At 42.6% G+C, this 24,917-nt stretch overlaps 1 protein-coding gene across 4 annotated transcripts in view; it reads left to right on the forward strand.

Annotated features, from left to right (window-relative positions):
• Positions 1-846: 846 nt before the first annotated feature.
• Positions 847-24,917, forward strand: part of PTPN21 (protein tyrosine phosphatase non-receptor type 21) — a 65,581-nt gene continuing 41,510 nt past the window's right edge. For all 4 annotated transcript variants that reach the window (XM_081322101.1, XM_081322102.1, XM_081322103.1 and 1 more), the window contains exons 1-2: positions 847-1,075; positions 13,386-13,726. In XM_081322101.1, the coding sequence (XP_081178227.1) occupies positions 13,547-13,726 (180 nt within the window). In that variant the 5' untranslated portion in view covers positions 847-1,075; positions 13,386-13,546. The remainder of the gene's footprint in view (positions 1,076-13,385; positions 13,727-24,917) is intronic.

Raw genomic sequence — 24,917 nt, forward strand, 5'->3', positions numbered from 1 at the left:
CTTGGGGCACGAGTTTTCCCGGGCAAAAGGCTTTGTTCTCGCTGCAGCGGGCGCAGACGACCAAGAGGAACGGCAAGTTAAGGACTGACGTGTGCCTTCGGCATCTCCCGCTCAGCCCTGCCTGCCTGCCTGCCAGCTCCCCCGCCACCGCCTCCCCCTCCGCGCTCCTTCCAGCCAGGGCAGCGGCGGCAGCTGTCCCATTGCTGACATTCCCCCTGCCGAGCATTCCAGGCCTCTGAGGTAATGGGGCTTCCAACATAGAGGGCTGTGCTTTAATGACCACACCGTATCCTTCCGCATGGCTGGAGCCAATGGGAACGCCTCCGAAAGGGGAACGAGGAAGGAAAGGGCGGACGAGGGGGGGGGGGCAGGGAGGGGAAAAACCTTCAGCGCTCCGAGAAAGAGAAAAAAAAAAAAAGCTCGTCTTGTGCTCCGGCAGCCTTCCTCTGTCAAGACAAGCTGGCTGGCGAAGGGGGCAACCCGCGCCGGTTCTCCTCCTTTCTCCTTCCCCTTTCCCTAACTTTTCGCCGAGTGAAAGGATATCCAGACTCAATTTTTGATGTTGTTGTTGTTGCTGTTGTTGTTGAGAGGCAGGAAGTGAGGCGCGTTCGCACTCTGAGCGCCCGAGAGAAGACCCGAAGGCGACTCTCTTAGACAGGACCGACCTCCCTCCCACCCCACTTCCAGAAGGAATAACCAGTGCAATGGCTTTCTCTGAAGCGCTCCCGGGGCTGCTCCCGGGATTTTGCAGCTAAAGGAGACCCTTTTTTTTATTTTGCCTTGGGTTTTCGCAACAGGTAAAGTGAGCCAGCCGGTGGCGACGGTGGTGCTGGGCAAAGGCTACGGGGGGGATTGCCTTGGGATGTTTTATTTTAAGATGGTAACGTTTCCAAAGTAGGATTCGTAGTTTCTTCACTCACTTTGGAAAAGTCCCCATTCAGACTCCGGAAAGGTTGCAGTAAAGAATAAACGGCAAGTGGATTCTCTTCTTGACATAATTAGGAGAGGGCAGGGAAGGAAGTTACTTCGCAGTAAAAATCAGTCTTGGATGGCAAAGTGCTTTGCGACCTGCTCTGTAAGTAAATGAAATATGGTTCACTTTTTTCCCTTACCTTTTCCTTTCTCACTGCCTTTTTAACCCTTTTGATCTCTTATCTGGTTGATTCTGACTAAACTGCGGGAATCTTTTCCCAAATAGGTTTGTCTCCTCATCTGCATAGTAAATCTCACAAACGACAGCAAAGAAATGAAGCATCTTTGTATAGAAAACTATTCTTAGTTATGTACGCAGAGATTTGCCAGGCAGTTAGAGTGCTTTGCATTTCCAGTAGTCTCTCATTGTTGATTCTAATGCTAAGCACCAGTAAAAGGAAAAAAACAAACTAATCTTCAGTGTTTTATAGAGTGCATTTGATTTGTGGATTAAGATAAAAATGGTTTGAGACCATATTCTATATTGGCACCTCCCATTCTTAACAAAATAACACTAACATGTTCTCTAGTTCTCTTGCTTTTGTAGTAGAATGAATATTTATATATTTCCACCACGTTTTATTTTTTGAAAGAAAAATTAAGCTGAAGGGGGATTTATCATTTTCCTGTTCATATATGATACTTCCCACTTGTTTTATTAGTCTATGGAATCCTTATTCAATTCAATCTGAAGATAAATAAGTTAGATTGGAAACATTGCTGGTTATACTTTGCGTATTAAAACAAATAGGATAAAATAAATAGATCCATGTAAACAGTTTTAGGACTGCTATGATTTCAACATACGTTTTATTGGATTTACCAGTATGTCTGTTTTAACAAACATTGGATTTACTAATATGTCTATTTTATGCAGAATGGAGAATATTTGAAATAGGCGAATATGGCAAGGTCTAACATGACAGCAGCTGGTAGCAGAAAATAACAGCTGCTAAACAAAACTGGTTGTGCTGTGTTAGCAAGAATTGTGCTTGGCTAGCGTGGAAACTTGTTGAATAGGATTGAAGCATGATACCTTCTCCACCCATCCGCTGGCATTTTCTAATTGACTTGCTGTAATATGACTGCATTCTCTGTGGCTCATTTTTGGAAAGTTACAATGATTAGGAAGATATATTCTAAAATGTTCTACCCCCTGATTTTTCTGAAGTGTAAAAATAGGATTCATTGTCAGGAATATTTCTAAGTCAAATGTTGGCATGTTTATACAAAAACAGTTTAATAAAGAATGAATCTGATATAATATGAAACATAGTGCACAATCCAGCCAAAAGTAAGTGTTGTATACCAATACATTGAATTCAGTGAAAGAGAGGTGAAGACAGATCTTGTCCATACTCATTCAAAAGTGAGGCCCAGTAATTGAAATGTCACATTAAATGTGGATACAACTATAGCCTTAAGCATGTGCTTAATGTTTCTAAATGAGAATATTAGAGCTAAAAGTATTTTTTAGAATATGTAGTATGGTATAAGGAAAAATTGAAGCCTTAGAATTTCATGCATTAATTAATATTTGTATATGTGGTTAGAGAAGTATGGTGAAATGTCAAACTTCAAGGGTATTTATGAGATAGCTTATTCAATATATAATTAAGAAAGTCTTGTAGAATGTTGCAATATGGTACTTGCATCTGGGCAGAATATATAGCTTTGTGCTGTAATGAAGTTGAAAAGAAATATGATTGGGAATGACAGAAGTTTAAAAGATGAACATGGTGAGTTTTTTAACATAGTAATAGGAACAGAGCTGGAGGACTATAGTTTCTATGTCCAACTATAATACTTCTAAGGTTAGTATTGGAGCGTCTGATAGTTGGCATGGATATGAATATGGATCATCTTGAATTGAGCTTTGCTCATCTTGAATAAGAAGTAAACAGAGGACAACACTCTAAAAATTATTAATGTTTCCTTTAATGAGATAAAAAATGTAACTTTCCCTAGTAATAGCATTAGTAGTGTTCACAAAGGATTGAGATTCAGCAGTGGAGCACCAAACTCTCTTCTCAGACTATAGACAACAAACAAGTTGGACTGCTCATATGTACTCCAGTGACATCATCAAGATGAATCTCACACCTGATTAACAGGTCAGGATGAATTTTTTTTCAGTTGCATTCATGGAATTACCTAGATGGAATGCAACTGAAAAATGTTCATCCTGACCTGTTAATCAGGTGTGAGATTCATCCTGATGATGTCCTTGAAATACTTATGAGCAGTCCAGCTTGTTTGTTGTCTGTTGAAGACATTTGAACTTCAAGTATATTTTCTACTTGCAAGCTGTCATATATTTTTATTGCTTCTTCTCTTTGGAAATTAACTTTCTCTCATGAATACTGTAAGGAAAGCTGTGATAGTTGCAAATATGTCCCATGATTGAAAGCACTAAATTTCACTTCCTTAAAATAATTTGCTCTATAATGGTCATAAATGTAGTTGCCCTGGATTGAATGAGGTGAATTACAGAAGTAACGTAGTAGCACATGTTACTACTTCATGAATAAAATGCAATTTCTAGCTTATGTTTTCAGGTTTAGTATAACATTAATAGTTAAAATGAGCCAGCAGTGTGCTGCAGCTGCCAAAAAAGCCAACACAGTGCTAGGCTGCATTAACAGAGGGATAGAATCAAGATCAAGTGAAGTACTAATACCACTTTACAATGCTTTGGTAAGGCCACACCTGAAATACTGCATCCAGTTTTGGTCACCACGATGTAAAAAAGATGTCGAGACTCTAGAAAGGGTACAGAGAAGAGCAACAAAGTTGATTGGGGGACTGGAGGCTAAAACATATAGGGAACGGTTGCTGGAATTGGGTATGTGTAGTTTAACAAAGAGAAGGGTGAGGGGTGACATGATAGCAGTGTTCCAATATCTCAGGGGCTGCCACAAAGAAGAGGGAGTCAAGCTATTATCCAAAGCACCTGAAGGCAGGACAAGAAGCAATGGATGGAAACTAGTCAAGGAGAGAAGCAACCTAGAACTAAGGAGAAACTTCCTGACAGTTAGAACAATTAACCAGTGGAACAACCTGCCTCCAGAAGTGGTGAATGCTCCAACACTGGAAGTTTTTAAGAAGAGACTGGACAGCCATTTGTCTGAAATGGTATAGGGTTTCCTGCCTGAGCAGGGGGTTGGACTAGATGACCTCCAAGTTCCCTTCCAACTTCTTCTTCTTCTTCTTCTTCTTCTTCTTCTTCTTCTTCTTCTTCTTCTTCTTCTTCTTCTTCTTCTTCTTATTATTATTATTATTATTATTATTATTATTATTATTATTATTATTATTATTATTTATCACACTAGCTATAATGTAGGCTATTTACATTACCAGAACAGTAATATAATAGTAATTACATTACATTAACCTGAACAGTTTAGTATAAGGTAAAGGTAAAGGTTCCCCCGCACATGCGTGCTAGTCGTTTCCGACTCTAGGGGCCGGTGCTCATCTCCGTTTCAAAGCCGAAGAGCCAGCATTTGTCCGAGGACGTCTTCCGTGGTCATGTGGCCGGCATGACTAGATGCCAAAGGCACACGGAACGCTGTTACCTTCCCACCGCAGTGGTCCCTATTTTTCTACTTGCATTTTTACGTGCTTTCGAACTGCTAGGTTGGCAGAAACTGGGACGAGTAACAGGCGCTCACTCTGTTACGCAGCACTCGGGATTCGACCCGCCAAACTGCCGACCATCTGATCGACAAGCTCAGCGTCCTAACCCACTGAGCCACCGCGTCCCCTAATATAATAGTAATTACATTACATTAACCTGAACAGTTTAGTATAGAGGTGCACAATTGGAACCCCCCCCAAAGACTTGGATATGGCACATAGGGTCCTCCAGAAGTTCTTACGTTAGGGATAAAAATGAACAAATACATGGGATAATAACATTTACTTATTTTAACAAAGGTTCAATTATAATCAATATTAATGAATACATAACTATTATTTAATGCAATTAAATATACGTTTAATTTAATTTTGTCCATCAGTACTTTTGGGAGTATGGCCTCTGATATAGCATCAAAGATCAAGTGAGATCTCTGGCCTGCCAATGGTTGGATCTTTGTGTGCACACACATTATATACGGTAAATATAAACTTGTTGCATCCAATGGGACCTAGGTAAGATGCCTTCTCACTAGTAGTCCCTCACCTTTGGAACACCCTTTTGTCTCAGAATCAGCAAGCCCCAACTCCTAGCCTTCCAATAAGCCTTGAAGACATGGCTTGTCCTATAAGTACTAGATAATATGTGGTTGAAGCTCACAAAAATTGTTTGCTGGATATGAGTGATGTGTTGCTTTATAGAGTACTGGGAATATTTTTGTTGGTTTTTATGTGCTATGTTGTTTCAGTATGTGTGTGTATGTATAGTCTTATAGTTTATAATAAACATGTTATGGCTTAGTGATTCTTGTGAAGGCAGTCAATTCCTTAATGAAGACATTATATTTTGACATAGGATTATCTGTGAACCACATTGAACAATATCCTAGTGTGAATATTCTTTAAGTTGTAATGTCTAGGGTCATAGAGAATTAATGGTGTATTTTTCTGTGTAGTTTATTTATTGAAATATGTGCAACCTGTTCATCATCTATTGCTGAATTGCTATGATTTTATTTATTATAGATTGGTGCTAGTAAATATTTATAATAAATCTTTCTAATACAAGATTTTCCTGGTGTTTATTTATTACTGAAGCTCTCTCTTTTGTAGAAGCACATCTCACCTCCCTTGGGTGGTATCTAAAAAAAAGACCTCAATAGAAAATCTTAAGGTTCAGGTATCTACTTATAGGAGAAAGTGCTCCTTCAGACAATCTGGTCTCAAGACTTTTATGGTTTTAAAGATGAACAATAGCACTTTGAATTGGGCCCAGAACAAACTGGCAAGCAGTGTAGGTGGCGAAGTACTGGCATAATAGGTGCATATCAGCCAATTTCAGTGAGCATGTAAGCTACTTTACTTTGAACCAACTGAAGTTTCTGGAGAATATTCAGAAACAGCCTCTTTTAATGCATTGTAATAATCCAGTTGAGAAATTGAACATGAACAACTATTGCAAGACTATCTTTTTCCAAGTAAGAGAAGAGCAAAAAGATGATTAATGGCCTGGAGAATAAAACATATGTAGAACGGTTGCAGGGATTGGTTATGTTTGTTTAATGAAAAGTAGGGGCTAGGGGTGACATGATAGCAGTTTTCCAATATCTAAGGGGCTACCACAAAGAAGAGAGAGTCAGCCTATTCTCCAAAGGAGAGAAGCAACCTAGAACTAAGGAGAAACTTCCTGACAGTTAGAACAATTAACCAGTGGAACAACCTGCCTCCAGAAGTGGTGAATGCCACAAACCTGGAAGTTTTTAAGAAGAGACTGGACAGCCATTTGTCTGAAGTGGTATAGGGTTTCCTGCCTGAGCAGGGGGTTGGACTAGATGACCTCCAAGGTCCCTTCCAATTATTATTATTATTATTATTATTATTATTATTATTATTATTATTATTATTATTATTATTATTATTATTATTATTATTATTATTATTATTTACTGAATATTACAACATCTCAGCTCACATCTCCGGATAACCACTTCCAGCAGCTTCATATAGATGTTAAAAAGCATAGAAGATAACATGGGTCCATAAGGGACTCCAAAGCCCAAACGCTATGAGTCAGAAGAATAACCTCCCAATACCTTCTTCTGGAAATGACCATCCAAGTAGGAGTAACACCAGAGTCATAGGTTGAGATGGGCAGCCATAGAATGGAATAAATAAATAAAGCTTCTGCATCCTAATTCAAACAGCCAGGCCAGGAGGATATCATGGTCAGTGGTATTAAAAGCTGCTGACAGGTTCAAGAGGATCAGCAGAGTCACACTCAGCCTGTTCTTTTCCTGACACAGTTCACAGGATGACTACACCAGTTACTATTAAGTTTCTTGCTAAGTCTGCAAGTGGTTTGAAATGGATCTAGAAAATCAGTTTCAACCAAGACAACCTGGTCAATTAGCCACCATAATACAAAGAGACATGCTGTACCTATTGCATGATTGCCTGTTATGTAACAATCAGCATATTAAAAGTGTTAATATAATTGCTGGTATAAAATTAAGGGAATTAGGGGGAGGTGGGGAAAGAATCCCCATTTCCTTCTTGGGTTGCTTGCATCTTACTTTTCCTACAAGTCTGTGCCAGATTTTGCTCCATTTATCATAAACAAACAAACAAACAACCCAGAATATCTTAAGATACAATAAATCTCCCAAACTTTCTTCTACTTGCTTTTCCTTACCTAGTTAAGAAACTGGACTTTCTTGAGTAATGACCTTACTAAACTTCAGCTAAACATATTTTTATTGACTGATTTAAACAATTCATATAGCTGCCCATATCACAGTGACTCTAGACGATGAAAACCAAATAACACATTATTTATTTTATTTTTATTTTATTTTAATTCCATTTATATCCCGCCCTTCTCCAAAGACTCAGGGCGGCTTACAAGCTTAGCAGTAGCCTTCATTCTATGTATATGCCTGCTTATTAGGGCTTTCACACACACCCCAAGCGGCATTATTACAAAGTCAGCTTAATTGCCCCCAACAATCTGGGTCCTTATTTTACCTACCTTGGAAGGATGGAAGGCTGAGTCAACCTTGAGCCTGGTGGGACGCGAACCTGCACTAATTGCAGGCAGCTGGTGTTACTTAAGGAGGCATTAGCCCACTGCTCCACCAAATGAATATCTAGAATAAACATATACAAGGACTAAAATCATCCCATGTCTAATCCAAATACTGGAACTCACAAATTCTCAACCCTGCTTAATCTTCCAATTCAAAATCCTGAAGAAACAGTTAGGTCTTTAATGCCTTATGAAGGACCAACAGGGTCAAGACCATTCTCAATTTCTAGGCTGACATTGTTCAAAGGACAGATGTTGTGGCAGAGAAACACGATTCCTAGGCCTCATAATATGTCACTGCTGAATAGACAAGCTCTGGTGCATGGCCACTCTGCTAGTTTTGTTGTTATGAGCAGAGATGATTGAAACAAGCAATCCCACAGGTAATGTGGCCCTCTGCTATGTAGGGCTTTATGGATGATCATCAGCCCCTAAAACTACACCCAAAAGCCTTCTGGGAGCCACTGCAGCTCACAGAGCAGAGTAGTACACAAGCGTATTGTGAAACTCCCAAAACTGCCCGTGTTACTGCATTCTGGACTAGTTGTACCTTCCAAATTCTCTTCAAGGGCAACTCAGTGTGTAGAGTGTACTGTATTACAGTTGTCTAACCTCTAGAAAGCAGCACAATAGTTTCTCAAGAAGAAACTCTGAGTTTCGGTAGGACTGTGAGTCCAGGAAGGCTCAAAAACTGCTCATCCAGATTCCCAGAGCCTCCAGACATCAGGAAGAAAACCTCAACCACATTACTTGGCTGATCTGAGGCAGATATGTATAATTGACTATAGTCAATGTACTGGTGATGCCTTGTCCTATGTCTAAAGGTGACTTCGCTCAGTGGCTTCATGTAGAGATTTTTTTAAAAGTAGGAAGAGGGTAAAGCTCTAAGAAATCCCATGAAGCAGGGTCTTGTGTTCAGTCTTTCCATACCCTTTCCCATCATCACAACTGGAACGGCCCTGGGGAAATGAGGAAACCATTATAATACTGTACCTCTTACAGGAAATACCGTATTTTCCGGCGTATAAGACGACTTTTTAACCCCTGAAAATCTTCTCAAAAGTTGGGGGGTCGTCTTATACGCTGGGTCGTCTTATACGCCGGAAAAAAACTCCGGCGCGGCTCCGGGACACGGCTGGGCGGGAGCGTCGGGCGGCTCTCCCCACGCGAAGGTGGCACTGCCCGTTGGCTCTTGGCCCGAGGGGAGGGCCTTGCGCCCGCCGGACTCACCTGTCACCAGCACCGCTCTCCCCCCCGCGGGGATGCGCTTCCGCCGGGCGGTGCTGTCGGAGACGAGCCAGCCTGGTGGCCGGGATCGGAGCTGCGCGCCGGACTAAGAGGCCGTTTCGTGAGGCGAGAGGGCTGCGGGAGGGGGGAAGGAGGAGGAGTCCCCAGACGTGGCAGCTCTTCCCGCTGCCCGTGGAGCGAGGTCGGTGTCCTCATCAGCCGCCTTTGCCTTGGCCAGAGGGATGCAGGGTGGGCACTTTAAGAGGCAGGCAGGCATGGCGTCCCAGGCGGGGCGTGGGCGCGGCAGTCGCTCTCCCGGTTTGGCAAGTTTCCCGGCGGGTGACCGAAGAGCAGCCTCTGCCGGCGGTTACTCCAATGCGCTGCAACTAGGAGTGCGAGCCGCCGAGGAGGGAGAAGCAGCCGCTCGGGCGCATCAGCGCAACCGAGACGAGCCAGCAGGCAGCCGGGATCGGAGCTGCGCGCCGGACTAAGAGGCCGTTTCGTGAGGCGAGAGGGCGGTGGGAGGGGGGAAGGAGGAGGAGGAGTCCCCAGACATGGCAGCTCTTCCCGCCGCCCGTGGAGCGAGGTCGGTGTCCTCATCAGCCGCCTTTGCCTTGGGCAGAGGGATGCAGGGTGGGCACTTTAAGAGGCAGGCAGGCGCGGCATCCCAGGAGGGGCGTGGGCGCGGCAGTCGCTCTTCCGGTTTGGCAAGTTTCCCGGCGGGTGACCAAAGAGCAGCCTCTGCCGGCGCTTACTCCAATGCGCTGCAACTCCAATGCACGCCCAGTCCAGCTCCATGAGGGGCAGGGCGGGAAGCCGGCTGGGAAGAGGGACCGGGAGCCCGGGCCGAGCGCGCCTTGGCCGACGGTGAGAGGGAAGCGCACGAGTTCTAAAAAAGAGGCTGCGGGCGGAGCTGCCCCGCCCTGCACCCAATGGGAGAAGTTCAAGGCCTGGGGGGGAGAAGCAGGAGGGGCGCCGGCCGTGGCGGGGTGGCGGCTGCCCTCCGGCGCTGCCTGCCGCCTGGGAAACGCTGCGCCTCGGGGGCCAGCAGAAGCACGGGAGCAGCGGGAGGGCCGGCGGGGCCAGTCGGGCCTTCGCCTCCTCTGCGACGGGCAGGGCATGTAAGTGTTTTCCGGCGTATAAGACAAAACCTTGAAAATCTTCTTAAAAGTAGGGGGTCGTCTTATACGCCGGGTCGTCTTATACGCTGGAAAATACGGTACAGGCACATCCTGATTGTTCAAACTGATTGCAGATTTCTTTGCCTTGATGAAAATGTTCTGAAAACCAGACAAGGTTGATAAATATCGTGGTCTCCTTTTCACCATAACTGACAATATTTTTATAATGGAGAAGAAGGCTGAGAAATTGTAAGCCAAGGATAGCACGTTCAAATCTATTCCACTTTTTATTGAGAGAATGAACCATTGAAACAATGTGGTTGTTTGGAATTTTGAAAACATGGCTTTTCTGTGGCCTCTACTGAATGTCCCTGCTTTTGGAATAGTATCTTGATACAGGTGGCTGCAATCCTTGAAGCTTTTAGAAAAGCCATAAGATCTGGCTGTTTCCCCAGGCTTTTGCGTCAGGAGCAGTATTCCTAGCTGAATAAACTATAGCAAATTATAGTTATGTTTACTATTTTATTGTTTCAGCAGGTTTCTTTTAACATATCAGTTACTTTATTTTGTGCTTGTTGATAATTTTTGTTTGCTGTCCAGAATCATGTTGAGTTGGGCAGACATATAAAATGCAATAAATAAATTAACCATCATGAAATATTATGGAAATAATAAATGTCCTTAGATGTTGGGATCAATGGGAGGTTTCCATTTAGCCTACTTCATCTTATACATTTTGGTTTATTTCTTGTTTTTTAAACCAAATGTACATTAGATACATATACAGAACAGACAAGAATGGACAGATCTCTGTCCTTCCGAAGCACAGGGCTTTCCAGAGTGATTTTGAAAGTTGCCACATCACATTATACTGTATAAAATACTTCAGGAAGCCTGGAGTACATGTTTTTTTAAAAATGAGCAGGTAAGGACAATAGGAACTGGGTAATAATGTAGTGAGACCATTGAAATATGCAAAGTTGGAGCATCTGTCCAGATGTGGATTCTTTTTTCACATTTTTTGAGAGGATGGCGTATTTTCTTACTTTTTTTTTGGTATGTGAAGCCTGAATAAGTTTTATCCACTATTTATTTTGTTCTTCAATTGAAAATATATAGAAAATTTTATCACCATATAATAATAATAATAATAATAATAATAATAATAATAATAATAATAATAATAATAATAATAATAATAATAATAATAATAATAAGTTGGAAGGGAACTTGGAGGTCATCTAGTCCAACCCCCTGCTCAGGCAGGAAACCCTATGCCATTTCAGGCAAATGGCTGTCCAGTCTCTTCTTAAAAACTTCTAGTGTTGGAGCATTCACCACTTCTGGAGGCAGGTTGTTCCACTGGCTAATTTTTCTAACTGTCAGGAAGTTTCTCCTTAGTTCTAGGTTGCTTCTCTCCTTGACTAGTTTCCATCCATTGCTTCTTGTCCTGCTTTCAGGTGCTTTGGAGAATAGCTTGACTCCCTCTTCTTTGTGGCAGCCTCCTCAATACAAATACTATAGGATATGAGTTTGGAAGCTTCATGGAGTTGATAACCCACAATACTATATTAAATGCTTTATACATAAAGATATATATATGTGTGTGTGTGTGTGTGTGTGTGTGTGTGTGTATATAAAGGGACGCGGTGGCTCAGTGGGTTAGGACGCTGAGCTTGTTGACCAGAAGGTCGGCAGTTTGGCGGGTTGAATCCCGAGTGCCGCGTAGCAGAGTGAGCGCCTGTTACTCGTCCCAGCTTCTGCCAACCTAGCAGTTCAAAAGCATGTAAAAATGCAGGTAGAAAAATAGGGACCACTACGGTGGGAAGGTAACAGCGTTCCGTGCGCCTTTGGTGTCTAGTCATGCCGGCCACATGACCATGGAAACGTCCTCGGACAAGCGCTGGCTCTTCGGCTTTGAATCGGAGATGAGCACCAGTCCCTAGAGTCGGAAACGACTAGCACGCATGTGTGGGGGAACCTTTACATTTACCTATATATATATAAAACTTGGCTATTCAAGCTTGCCGGCCTGGACTGAGGGTTTTGGGTTAAGGTTTTAATTTTTAATTATTTTGGGGCTATTTAATTTAATTTAATTTTAACCTGTATATATTGTACTGTTTTAATTTGCCCTGTAAACCGCCCTGAGTCCCTCGGGAAAAGGGCGGTATATAAATCGAAACAAATAAATAAATAAATAAAATACTGAAGTGTTTTATATTTCTGTTAAACAATCTATGACCCATCGGATAACCTTTCATAGATATTTCCTTACCTAAACAGAGAAACAGAATGACCATGGGCAGGCAAAAAGGAGTGGGAGTGTGAGCAATTATCACCTTTCTGCTAGCTTCTCCATTGATGTTGCTTGTGAGAAGCAGCAGGGAGTGTAAAAAATCAGACCTCCTCCTCATCCTTTACTGACCCACGGAACTGTATGCCACTTTGCTGGGGGAAAGGGGAACAAAGGGAGTCATGAAGCATGAGAAAAACTAACGCTGCTCCCTAACCGGGTCTGTCCCCAAGGGCCGTCTCCCTACAGAGAGAAAGAGGACTCACCCATTCAGAGATTTCAGATTTCAACCTCAGTTCCAAAGCAGCCAATTGCCACCAGTTGACTGGATGCAAAAACTAGGAAGGCAGGAAAGAAGGCAGGGATACAGCCCTCCCATTTTCCCTTGTGCCACACAATCTATGGGTTTCTGAGAAATGTAGTCTGATGGCACTGTGGTGCCAAAGCAGCCACAACTTTCCCAAATTTCATTTCTGTAGGAGTCATGAACCTTGGAATTCCATAAGTTAGTTCATTTGAGTTATCTTGCTTCAATCATTGTTGCCCTATAACTTCCAAATTTACCCAGCTGAACAGTACAAACAAACAGACTCAAAGGTTTTGTATTATATAAACATGTAATTTCTACTTAGATTTGATTAGCAAATTGCTTATAAATTTGATTATAAAACGTTTACTTCTCTAACAATGAATTGTTACAAAAATTATAGTAACATTATATCCCAGAAAAATGTGAGAGACTTGTTCATAACATGAGGTGGGAAGATCTTGGTTCAAAGTTTATCTAAACCATGACTTTATGAGATGGGGTTTCATATTTAATCTGTTTTCTCTTTTTTGTTATTTGTGTAAAATGAAGATTGTTAAGATTGTTAGGGAAAGCTTATGAAGGTGCTAATTAAGTAGTTGGGGAATATTATATAAAAATAATTATACTATAGTGAATAATATGTGACTGGTGTAAATTAGTCTTATAAGCTATTAAAATGTGAAAATACCTCCGAGTCTTGTTTTAATTAACTCAGTTTCCTCCCCTTTCTTTCAGAATTTTTGTGGATGCTTCCTTTATTCAGAACTTGGAAGAAAACCTGCCAGTTTTTAATGGCGGCTGCTGCCGCTGCTGGATGATCATCTGAAACTCTTAATAGAAGAGAAAATATTGCCGGATGGTTTTCTGTGATTTTTTGTGAATGAGTGAAGGAAGAAATGCCTCTACCTTTTGGGCTGAAGTTGAAACGAACTCGACGCTATACAGTATCTAGCAAGAGCTGTTTGGTAGCCCGTATTCATCTACTTAACAATGAGTTTGTGGAGTTCACACTATCGGTGGAAAGCACTGGGCAGGAAAGTCTGGAAGCTGTGGCACAGAGACTTGAACTTCGAGAGGTAGGAAAGGTGTCTGTTGGAATATAAGAGGGTTAAAAACTAAATTGTAGTAGGTCAGATTCAGTTTTACATTTACCCTGTTACTATTACTATTGTCTGCTGTGGTTGGAAGCAGTTATTCAAATGAATTGAACAAAGAGCAATCTTGTTACCTGTCACACAATTATTTTTGACTGAAAGCAGCAAGAATGTGAATCTGACCTTTTATATACAAAGCAAAGCGGGTATTCAGTCAGTGATGTAAAATTCCGCTATCATCTTTATGCACAACGGCTTCTCCAGCATTAGCATTGAGTTTTGACATTGTTCGTTGCCCAGAGTCAATTGGATTGAGCTGGTCAGCTATAAAAATTGAATAAATAAATAAAGCATTCACATAAACAAAACTGGATTGTGGAAATTAAAAAAAATATCTCTACAAATGTGCCCACATAGAGCATGTAGCAAAAGCTGTGAAGATTCTTCACTAAGAACGGATTGTGCTATAAATACCTGAGAGATTACACTTAGATGGCCTGGAATAGCAAGGTTACAGTCTAGGAACAGATAATATGAAAAACAAGCAGAGAAATAGAAATAAAAGTATTCTTAACTTTAGCAAGAGCAATTTCATTGAAATTAAGTAAGTATTGCCTAGAGATATTACCCGTGTAGTGATTATAATATAAATCTAGCAAGATTCTACTTCATATTTATACTCTCCAATGAAAAATCATTGACAGGGTTGTTTGTATTGTCCTGAGCTGATTGTGGAAATTGAAAAAGCTAGTTATTATAAGTACATAACTATCATGTGGGGGGTCACACTCTCGACCTGGTGTTCCTGTCTGGACAATGGTTGGATGATTTGGGAGGGGGTTTACCGGTTATTACTCCCCTGTCATGGTCCGACCATCATCTCCTGTGGCTGGTCTTCCGTCATGCCAACCCCCGCTGCTGGGCGGCGGAACCAACTAGATGGTTCCGCCCCAGGCGCCTAATGGACCCTGAACGGTTCCAGATGGCGCTTGGGTCTATACCCATCGCCCTCACTCATAGCCCAGTTGATGCCTTGGTGGATGCCTGGGAAAAGGTGGCCACTGAGGCACTCAACTGTGTCGTACCCTTGCGACCTCTGACCCAGCGCAGATCCCGTTGGGCTCCATGGTTTTCTGCGGAGCTCCGGGAGATGAAGCATCGGAGACGGGGTCTAGAGAGCGGTTGGAGGTCCAGCCGTTCTGAATCTGACCGATTGCGGCTAAGAACCTTTATAAGGTCTTATCTTGCTGCAATGAGGACGGCGAGGGCTAATTACTTCGCTGCTCTCATCGCATCCGCAGATAATTGCCCGGCCGCCCTGTTTAGGGTGACTCGCTCCCTTCTTAACCAGGAGGTGAGGGAGGATCCCTTACAGGGATGGGCCGAGGAGTTTAGTCATCATCTGACGGACAAAATCACTCAGATCCGGGCTGGCTTGGACTCTGACTGGGCGGAGTCTGACGTGGAGGAATCGGACGGTCTTGAGCATGTTATCTGGACTGAGTTCGATCCTGTTTCCACTGATGATGTGGACAGGATCATGGGGAGGCTGAGCTCCACCACCTGTTTGTTGGATCAGTGGCCCTCCTGGCTGGTTTATGCGGCCTGGGAGGGGACACGAGGCTGGTTCCAGGCAGTATGCTGATGATACCCAACTTTTTTTCTCCACCCCGAACCAACCCAGCGATGCCCTCTCCGTGATGTCCCGTTGCTTGGAGGCGGTCCAGGTCTGGATGGGGAGAAACAGGCTTCGTCTCAATCCTGCCAAGACTGAGTGGCTGTGCGTATCGGCATCTCGGGTTAACCAGACTATTCCACCTCTAACGATGGGGGGTGCCTCCTGGATTCACGGCTCAATTTTGAAGACTATATAGGAACCGTGACCAGGGGGGCTTTTGCCCAGGTTCGCCTGGTGCGCCAGTTGTGACCCTACCTGGACCTATATGCCCTACGCACAGTCACTCATGCACTCGTGACCTCCCGTTTAGACTACTGCAACGCTGTCTACATGGGGTTGCCCTTGAGGACCACTCGGAGGCTTCAGCTGGTGCAGAATGCGGCCGCGCGAGTTGTGATGGGGGTTTTCCGATACTCCCATGTAACACCTCTACTCCGTGAGCTGCATTGGCTTCTGGTCGCCCTCCGGGTGAGATTCAAGGTGCTGGTGATGACCTATAAAGCCCTTAATGGCTTGGGTCCGGGATATTTGAGGGAACACCTGCTGCCAGCATCAAGTTCCCTTCGCCCAGTGCGCTCACACAGGGAGGGTCTTCTCAGGGTGCGCCTTCCCTCTGGAACCAGCTGCCTGTGGAGCTTAGGACTGCCCCTGACCTTCGTTCATTCCGCCGGGACCTGAAGACCTGGCTCTTTGAGCTCTCCGGCCCAGGCTGAGAATTTTTAAGTGGGGTTTTTATTTTTAGGGATAATTTAATCTTTTTTAATTGTTTTTTAACTTTTGTATTTTGTATTGGTTTGGTTTTTAAATACCCTGTAAACCGCCCTGAGTCCTTCGGGAAAGGGCGGTATATAAATCTAATAAAATAATAAATAAATAAAAATTAATCCAACCATGGGACAAAATGTAGCACGTATCCCATTCGCATCCCATTCAGTTTTTCAACCAATGAGCCACCTGCATTTTTTCCGGCATATTCAACTCCCACTCTGAACAGATTATAGACCGATGTTGGTAACACCAAATGTGTTCAATATAACAGGTGTGGTTCATTAGGTTTATTTGCCTCTGAAGATTTTCTATTTTTGTAAAGGTAAATATTAGAGTTATCTATCTCTTGGTTTTTCAGTAATTTTTTTTTTGTTAGCTAATTAGCTAATTCTGGACATATCTGAGTTTGATGCTCATTTCTTGGATAATGATGTAGAAGCTTAGATGGCTTTCAGTTCTTCATATTAAGGGTGGGATTTGCACAGTCTCCATTGTCCCTTCACTCCAGTGGGAGGAAAATATGCTGACTCACAACAAAAGGTCTCATTTAGGTCTCTTTATAAAGCTGAGCAGGAGTCCCTTGGTGTGGCAGGAGTGTTTTGTTACAAATTAATACATGGACCAGATCAACTGCATATGGCATAATACTAGTATCAGTCTCCAGACAGGATGCTTTCTTTGTGTAGAAATGTTTTCCATACTAAAAAAAATGAATTTTAGGTAGCCTTGGTCAATGGACCCAGATTGTTGGGGGCAATTAAGCTGACTTTGTAATAATGCCGCTTGGGGTGTGTGTGAAAGCCCTAATAAGCAGGCATATACATAGAATGAAGGCTATTGCTAAGCTTGTAAGCCGCCCTGAGTCTTCGGAGAAGGGCGGGATATAAATGGAATTAAAATAAAAAAATAAAAAAATAAAATGCATGGTGAAATTGGAGGGCAATCTGAATCTACTGCAGAAGTTATTGTCCATATTTTCTGTTGGACGGGTTAATAATTCTTTACTTTTCTCTGTTTTTTCTCAGGCAGCATTCATGATTCTCATGTAGATCCATTTTGTTATAAAACTATAACATCAGGCTAAGAGATGGTGCTAGGTCAGGGGTAGGCAACCTTGGCTCTTTTATGACTCATGGACTTCAACTCCCAGAATTCCTGAGTCAGGAATTCTGGGAGTTGAAGTCCATGAGTCATAAAAGAGCCGAGGTTGCCTACCCCTGTGCTAGGTCATGTGAGCTTATTGTTTTATTAGAGATTTGAATTTGAACCTCACATGTTCTAGTACAATATTCTAATTGTTACACTGTTAAAATCCAGATTTAGGGTATTAAAACCAGACTATAAAATTTGAAAGGGTTCCCCTCCTTCACCTCAGTAAGCAATCTTGCAGAGATTGTTTTGGAAACAAAGTATGGATAGGAAAAGGAAATAGACAACCCACAAATATATAAGCAACATTCCTCCGAATATTCATTCAAACTGAAAATATGTCTATTATCTATGTTCATTTAAAAAAGCTTTCTGTTTTAATCACTCTCCCACATTACATAATTTGGAAGACATTTTGATAATCTTCCAAGTCTTGGATGTTCCTGAGGAAAACTTTCCAGATCAGTATCTGTACACTAAACCTTTGTGTCTGTAATCTTTAATTGGGAGAAACTGTGTACTATTGACCAACAATTTTTCAACCAAAGTACTTCAAATGAGCTTACAGAATTGTCCAAAATCCAGAATCCATGATTCCTGTATAATTGAAATTTGGTAAATTTGATAAAACATGACATAAAATTATCATAAAACATCTCTGAATATCTCCCTGAATTTTTAAAACCTTTTCAAGTGAAGGCAGTACATTAAAAGTTCTTGCCATTGTTGATGTTATTGTAAGGAAATATCTCTGAAACAATGGCCCAACAAGTCATGAGTTGTCTAGTTTTCTATTATAACCAGATATCTTGCCTGTTTGAGGGGATTTGTTTTTAAATTACATTTTATTTCTACTTTATCCTAAGGAGCCTAGGAAAGCATACATTTAAACTAGAAGATTAAGTAAGCGTGCTTACTTCGCCACCCTCATTGCGTCCGCAGATAATTGCCCGGCCTCCCTGTTTAGGGTGACCCGCTCCCTTTTAAATTAGGGGACAGGGGAAGATCCCTTACGGGGACGGGCCAAGGAGTTTAGTCAGCATCTGCTGGACAAAATTGCTGAGATTCGGACCGGTCTGGACTCCAATTGGGCAGTATCTGACGAGGGAGAAGCGACGGGTCTGGCCAATATTATTTGGGAGAGTTTGACCCTGTGACTCCAGATGAAGTGGACAGGATCATGGGTAGATTAAGTGCCGCCACTTGTTTGTTGGACCCGTGACCCTCCTGGCTGGTTTATGCGGCTCGGGAGGTCACATGAGGCTGGCTCCAGGCAGTGATTAATGCTTCTTTGAGTGAGGGGTGCTTCCCTGCCGCCTTGAAGGAGGCGGTGGTGAGGCCCCTCCTCAAGAAACCTGCTCTGGACCCAGCTATTTTGAATAATTTTCGTCCTGTCTCCAACCTCCGCTTTCTTGCGAAGGTTGTTGAGAGCGTGGTGGCACGGCAGCTCCCATTGGTCCTGGAGGAAACTGAGTACCTGGATCCATACCAATCGGGTTTCAGGCCTGGGTACAGCATGGAGACGGCATTGGTTGCACTGGTGGATGATCTCTGGCGGGTTCGGGATAGGGGTTATTCCTCTGTCCTGGTCCTATTAGATCTCTCAGCGGCTTTTGATACCATCGACCATGGTATCCTGCTGCGATGTCTCTGGGGGTTGGGAGTGGGAGGCACCATTTTACGGTGGTTCTCCTCCTACCTCTCGGGCTGTTCGCAGACGGTGTTGGCAGGAGGACAGAGGTCAACCCCGAGGCCCCTCGATTGTGGGGTGCCTCAGGGGTCGGTCCTCTCTCCCCTCCTGTTCAACATCTATATGAAGCCACTGGGCAAGATCATCCATGGTTTCGGGGTGAGGTATCATCAATATGCTGATGATACCCAGCTTTTCATCTCTACCCCGAACCAACCCAGTGATGCCCTCGATGTGATGTCCCGTTGCCTGGAAGCGGTACGAATCTGGATGGGGAAGAACAGGCTCCAACTCAACCCAGCCAACACTGAGTGGCTTTACGTATCAGCATCTTGTGCAGTTCAAGATCTACCATCTTTGGTTATGGGGGGAGAGGTGTTGCCTCCCATTGATAGGGCATGCAACTTAGGCGTCCTCCTGGATGCACGACTCAGTTTGGAAGATCACATAGGAGTCGTGGCCAGGGGGGAATTTGCCCAGGTTCACCTGGTGCGCCAGTTGCGCCCCTATCTGGACCGAGATGCTTTACGTACGGTCACTCATGCGCTTGTTACCTCCCGCATAGATTACTGCAATGCTCTCTACATGGGGCTGCCCTTGAAAACCACTCGGAGGCTTCAGCTGGTGCAGAATGCGGCCGCGCGGGTTGTGATGGGAGCATCCCGATACTCCCATATTACACCCCTCCTGTGTGAGTTGCATTGGTTACCGGTTGCCCTCCGAGTGAGATTCAAGGTGCTGGTTCTTACCTATAAAGCCCTACATGGCTTAGGCCCAGGTTACTTGCAGGACCGTCTGCTGCCAGGAACGACTTCCCATCGCCCTGTGTGCTCACACAGAGAGGGCCTCCTCAGGGTGCCGTCCACTAGACAATGTCGGCTGGCGACCCCCCGGGGGAGGGCCTTCTCTGTTGGGGCACCTGCCTTGCGGAATCAGCTCCCCCGGGAGCTCCGGATGGCCCCAGATCTCCGGTCCTTTCATCGTGACCTCAAGACATACCTTTTCCAACAGGCCGACCTGGACTGATGATAAAGGTTTTTTATTATGTTTTTAATGTTTTTATTGGGTTTAGTGGGGCTTTGTGATAATTTTTTAAAAAATATTTGTATTTTGTATTTTGTATTTTATTGTTGTTAGCCGCCCTGAGTCCTTCGGGAGATAGGGCGGCATATAAGTCCCATAATAAATAAATAAATAAATAAATAAGATAGATTAGGCTGAGGAGAAGCATTGGCTTAAGGTCATCCAGTAAACTTCATGACTTAATGACTAGGTTCATACATTCTGCTAAATTTTGAATTTTTTGAAACATGATACATTACATAGCTTCACATATAATACTAATTCTTAAACCATCGTTGACAATTGCAGCTTGATTAACATTATCACTTTTTGACAAACAGGAAGACACTATACTGAAATTTTAGGAGCCTCTTTGGAGCATAGAAAATGGAAGACAGTGGGACATGGATAATGTCCTTGGAATGAACATTGAAATACTAAGTAAGCCAGGGAGGCTACAAACAGGGTAAATAGTTGGATGGCCTCTCTTTCAGGTTGCAGCCTAACTAAGGAAGTCAATATGACATCAGTGATGATCCCTTCCAAAACCCTGATCTTTAATTCCAGAACACCAACTGATAAAATGACTATTATCTATTATTTCAACATTGATGAAAACAGCTGAACTAGAGACCTGACTGACAGAAGAAGTGACAGTTCATCCTGCCCATCTTTGTCTACTTGGACTATTCTGTTCTACAACAGACTAATAAAGATAGATAGAGGGATGGCTTGCTCATGGTCTACATCAGTGTTCCTCAACTTCAGCAACTTTGTAGATGTGTGCACTTCACCTCCCAGAATTGACAAGCCTCCATGCCGGCTGGTGGATTCTGGGAATTTAATTCACATATCTTAAAAGTTGCTGAGGTTGAAAAAAACTGGTCTACAAACATTCTATCTCACTGACAAAATGCTTGACATTCTGCCATTTTTCTGCCATTTTCAGCATGCAAATAGGTTTGGATATAGATTCAAAAATTATTGAAAATTACTGTTACTGAAAAATCCCAAGCATTTTGTAATAGTATTCATGCAAGTTGATATCGTTTATCTTGCAACTAAAATATTATATACTGCTCAAAAAAATAAAGGGAACACTTAAAACAACACAATGTACTGTATTTAATAGTAGGATGACTTATCTTGTGTTCCCTTTATTTTTTTTGAGCAGTATATATTATCTGACTGGGAGAGAGTTTACTGTTCTACTTTGAATTTGAGTAAGTTGGAGCTTAGGACTTTTGAAAGTAAGACATTTTAGTTGCACTTTATATTCCATATCCCCATCTTTTTAAAAAAACAAAAATATGATATGTTACAAAGACATTTTTATGGCCCAATGACTGTTTGTAGTCACGATGTTCTTGCACTGGGTGCTCTGTGGCCCATAAACAGCCATAAAGGAAAGGAAAGGGCTTTTTCTGTGGTAATACTTAAAGGAAGTTCAACTGGTACTAACATCAAATGTTCTTGGTGTTACATTAAGATACATTTATTTACCCAAACATTTGAAATGATTTTATACTAGCATTTGTCTGCAATTTATAGATTTTGTTACAATCCAGTTTGTTGGAGGATTGCTTGTTTTATTTTGATTATAGTACTCATATCTTTCATTCCATTCCCATGAATAGCATACTAAAAGTAAAATAAGAAATGTAAACCATGTTTATCAGCAGATGGGGTATAATCTAAATCAAGACTAATATGGGGATGTTGAGATGGTCTCCTGCCTTGGCACATTATTAATAAATGTATTGTGAGCTTGCAGACCTTAGTACTTCTAGGTGCCCGTTCAAATCTCTCTTCACAACATGGTATTTTAAATATTATGAAGAGGACACATTGTATTGTATGTCAATATTTCCTGCTTCTAGAATTATTTCTAGATTTGTATTCTCTGTTTTGAACTTTGGTTCAAGTTAGTAAAAAAAGAATATGGCAGGAACTAGTCAAGAAAATTCATTTTTTTGTCTCTGTGTGGCTTATTTTATTACAACTGCTTATTATGAGCTTTAAAAAATGTTCTGGGAACAGATATTTCTAGCAGGCCCAGTACCTTGGACTATTTATATCCAACATTATGTGTTTCTAATTAGTTGGAAAAGTTAATAGCCTTATAAGTAAGCAAGACACTGAGTCCGACATTTTTGAACTACTGCTTAAAGTAATTTGCATTATACAATCCTAAACACTTGCATCTAGAATATTAGGACTACATCACATGGTAATCCTTGCTGAAAGATAAACAGATTCCTGTGGTCATTTGAACTTAAAAGTTAGTTGTAGGAATTAAGGTTTTGCTCCCCCTTGGTTTGTCTTTGCTAATCCTCCTTCATCTGAGGCTGCTTGAATCAATCCCCAGCAGCTGGTGTTTTGCATTACTTTTGTGAAGCAATTTGTTATGAGGTTTCAGCTGTCTAGATGGCATGAAAATATCTTAACCATACTTGGAAATATTTTATGTTCCCAGTTTCAAGAAAGATAATTTTTAAAAAATCCATCTAGTTTGAGTCTTCTTAGTTATCAGGATTAAGTCAATCCATTGTAACAGTCTTAATACCATTATCAAAGAATGAGTCGGTACAGTATTATGCTATACGTAGAGCACATTTAAATATATACATCTATGTTGCTTGTTTCTAGTATATTTCCTGTCTACAGTTATTATTACCCCTTAACATTTGTCTGGAACCTGGTGTGCATTTTTTTTTACTTTTATGTAAAGTTTGCTTGTGTGACCAAAGTATACAGCAGTGCTGAAGAAATAACTTTGTAGCCAATCCTTATATTTATGATCATTGCAGGGTCCCTCAATCACATTGCCCTTCACCTGCTTTGCAGCCAGCATGCAATTTCACTAGGTAAAAATTGTAAGCGCAGGTATGGTTCACTTAGTGACTGTATCGCTTCACTTCATGATCAAAGGGGAAGTAAGATGTAAGCCCAGTCATGGTCACATGATTTTCAGCTGAGTGACCAAGTTGCTAGTCCCACTAGTGATTGCTAAGCAAGGACTAGCTGTAATGAGATATAGAGAGACATGGTGCTATCTGTATCCTTCTTAGAGAGGCAAAATCAGATTGCTATGGTAAGAGATCATGATCTCTGTTTGAACAATTGACTGTCTTCACGCAGAGCAAGTGTGGATACACACAAACTCTACAGGACCTAGACATGGCTGAGAAATGCTAAAAAAAACATCCTGCATATCATTTAAGTGAATTCAGAAGAGATGTAAGTGAAGTCAAATAGATAAAGAGTGTAGACAGTTACAGATTAAGTTGGGTTTGCAAATTTTGCTGCACCACCATGCCCCAAAAGGACAAAGGAATCCATGTGAGAAGAAATAAACCTACCCTCTTTTCAATCTGTATAGCAAATGAAACAATTATAGAACCCTGCTGCCTAACAAAACAGAGCACTTTGTTGTAATGGTTAAGGCATCATGCTAGAAACCAAGAGAGAGTGAATTCTAGTCCTGCCTTAGGCATGAAGCCAGCTGGGTAACCTTGGGCCAGTCACTCTTTCTCAGCCCTAGGAAGCAGCCAATGCAAACACTTCTGAAATATTGCCTAGAAAACTGTAGGGACTTTCCAGGTAGTTGTCTGGAATTGAAAACTAGCTCAAAAAAACAAACACTTTCCATTTGAAGTAAAAAACAAAGCAACTAAATTCAAAACCGTACCACTCAATGGATAGGATGAGCCTGCCAGTCTGTACAACTTCTGAAATTCAGGTTGCGCTTTCAAGATAGCTATTCTCTTCCCTTCTCCTATCCCTTATTTTGGAACAATATCTTTACAGCAACAGCTATGCAAGATCCTGACCTGTCCAAGCAGAGTGGGAACAAACTCTGGCAGTGATTCAATCCCAGCTGCGCATACTATAAGGCAGGGACCCCCAACCTCCAGTCCATGGACCGGTACCGGGCCGCGGCATGCCAGCAACCGGTCCGTACAAACAAACAAAGCTCCATAGGTGGAATGCAGGCAGCACACAAAACCACACACTCTCCAGTCTGTGGAAAAACCTTTTTCCACGGAACCAGTCCCTGGTGCCCAAAAGGTTGGGGACCTCTGCTGTAAGGCACTCAAGTCTCTATCCCTGCAGTGTTGTGCCAGAGCCCTTCTAGGCCATCTTTCCTAACAGTGATCCAGCCATGAGCACAGTCAGTTTGGGCTTGGAGGGCTATGTAAAGTCGCGTGCTTCACATAGAGACGGACACAGAGCTGGGGTGAAGATGAGTTTATTCTGAACAGAACGAACTGGGGAAACAGGGAAGCCTGGCGTCTATTTGTACCTGCCCAGGTGGATGGCATCCAATCAGTTCAAACCTGGGCTTCCTGCCAGTGCAGGTGACAATGGGTGTAGATCCTGGCTTCCCACCAGGCTGACCATGCCTGGGGCTGTCAACAGCTTAAGTCATTAGGCTTATCCTGAGTGAGCAGTTATCACCCGGAGCTGTCCAGCCCCTCTGCTGATCTGCACCATCAGCCTCCTGCTGTGCTGTCCCTTTGTGTATGCTCGGAGGCATACACTGCACCCCTTCCCCCATAGTGAGGATGATCCTCTGTCGTTCCTTCTTAACTATATACAGCTTATTTACAATTTTTACATTTAACCCTCCAGATTCCTCCTCCCCCCAGGCTTAAGAGCGAACATAATCACTGAGGTAGCTGGGGGCTCTGTGTGTCCTGTTTGATCTTCTCAGGCTTGGCTCTGTAGTGGTTTCGGTTCTGCTTCCTGTTCCTTGGTCTTGTTGTGTTGGTCTGATTTGTGTGTGTGCATGTGTTTCTGTGTTGGCTCTTTGTGACCTGCTG

Source organism: Vipera berus (genome assembly GCF_964194415.1).
Source record: "Vipera berus genome assembly, chromosome: 1".
Classification (NCBI taxonomy): domain Eukaryota; kingdom Metazoa; phylum Chordata; class Lepidosauria; order Squamata; family Viperidae; genus Vipera; species Vipera berus.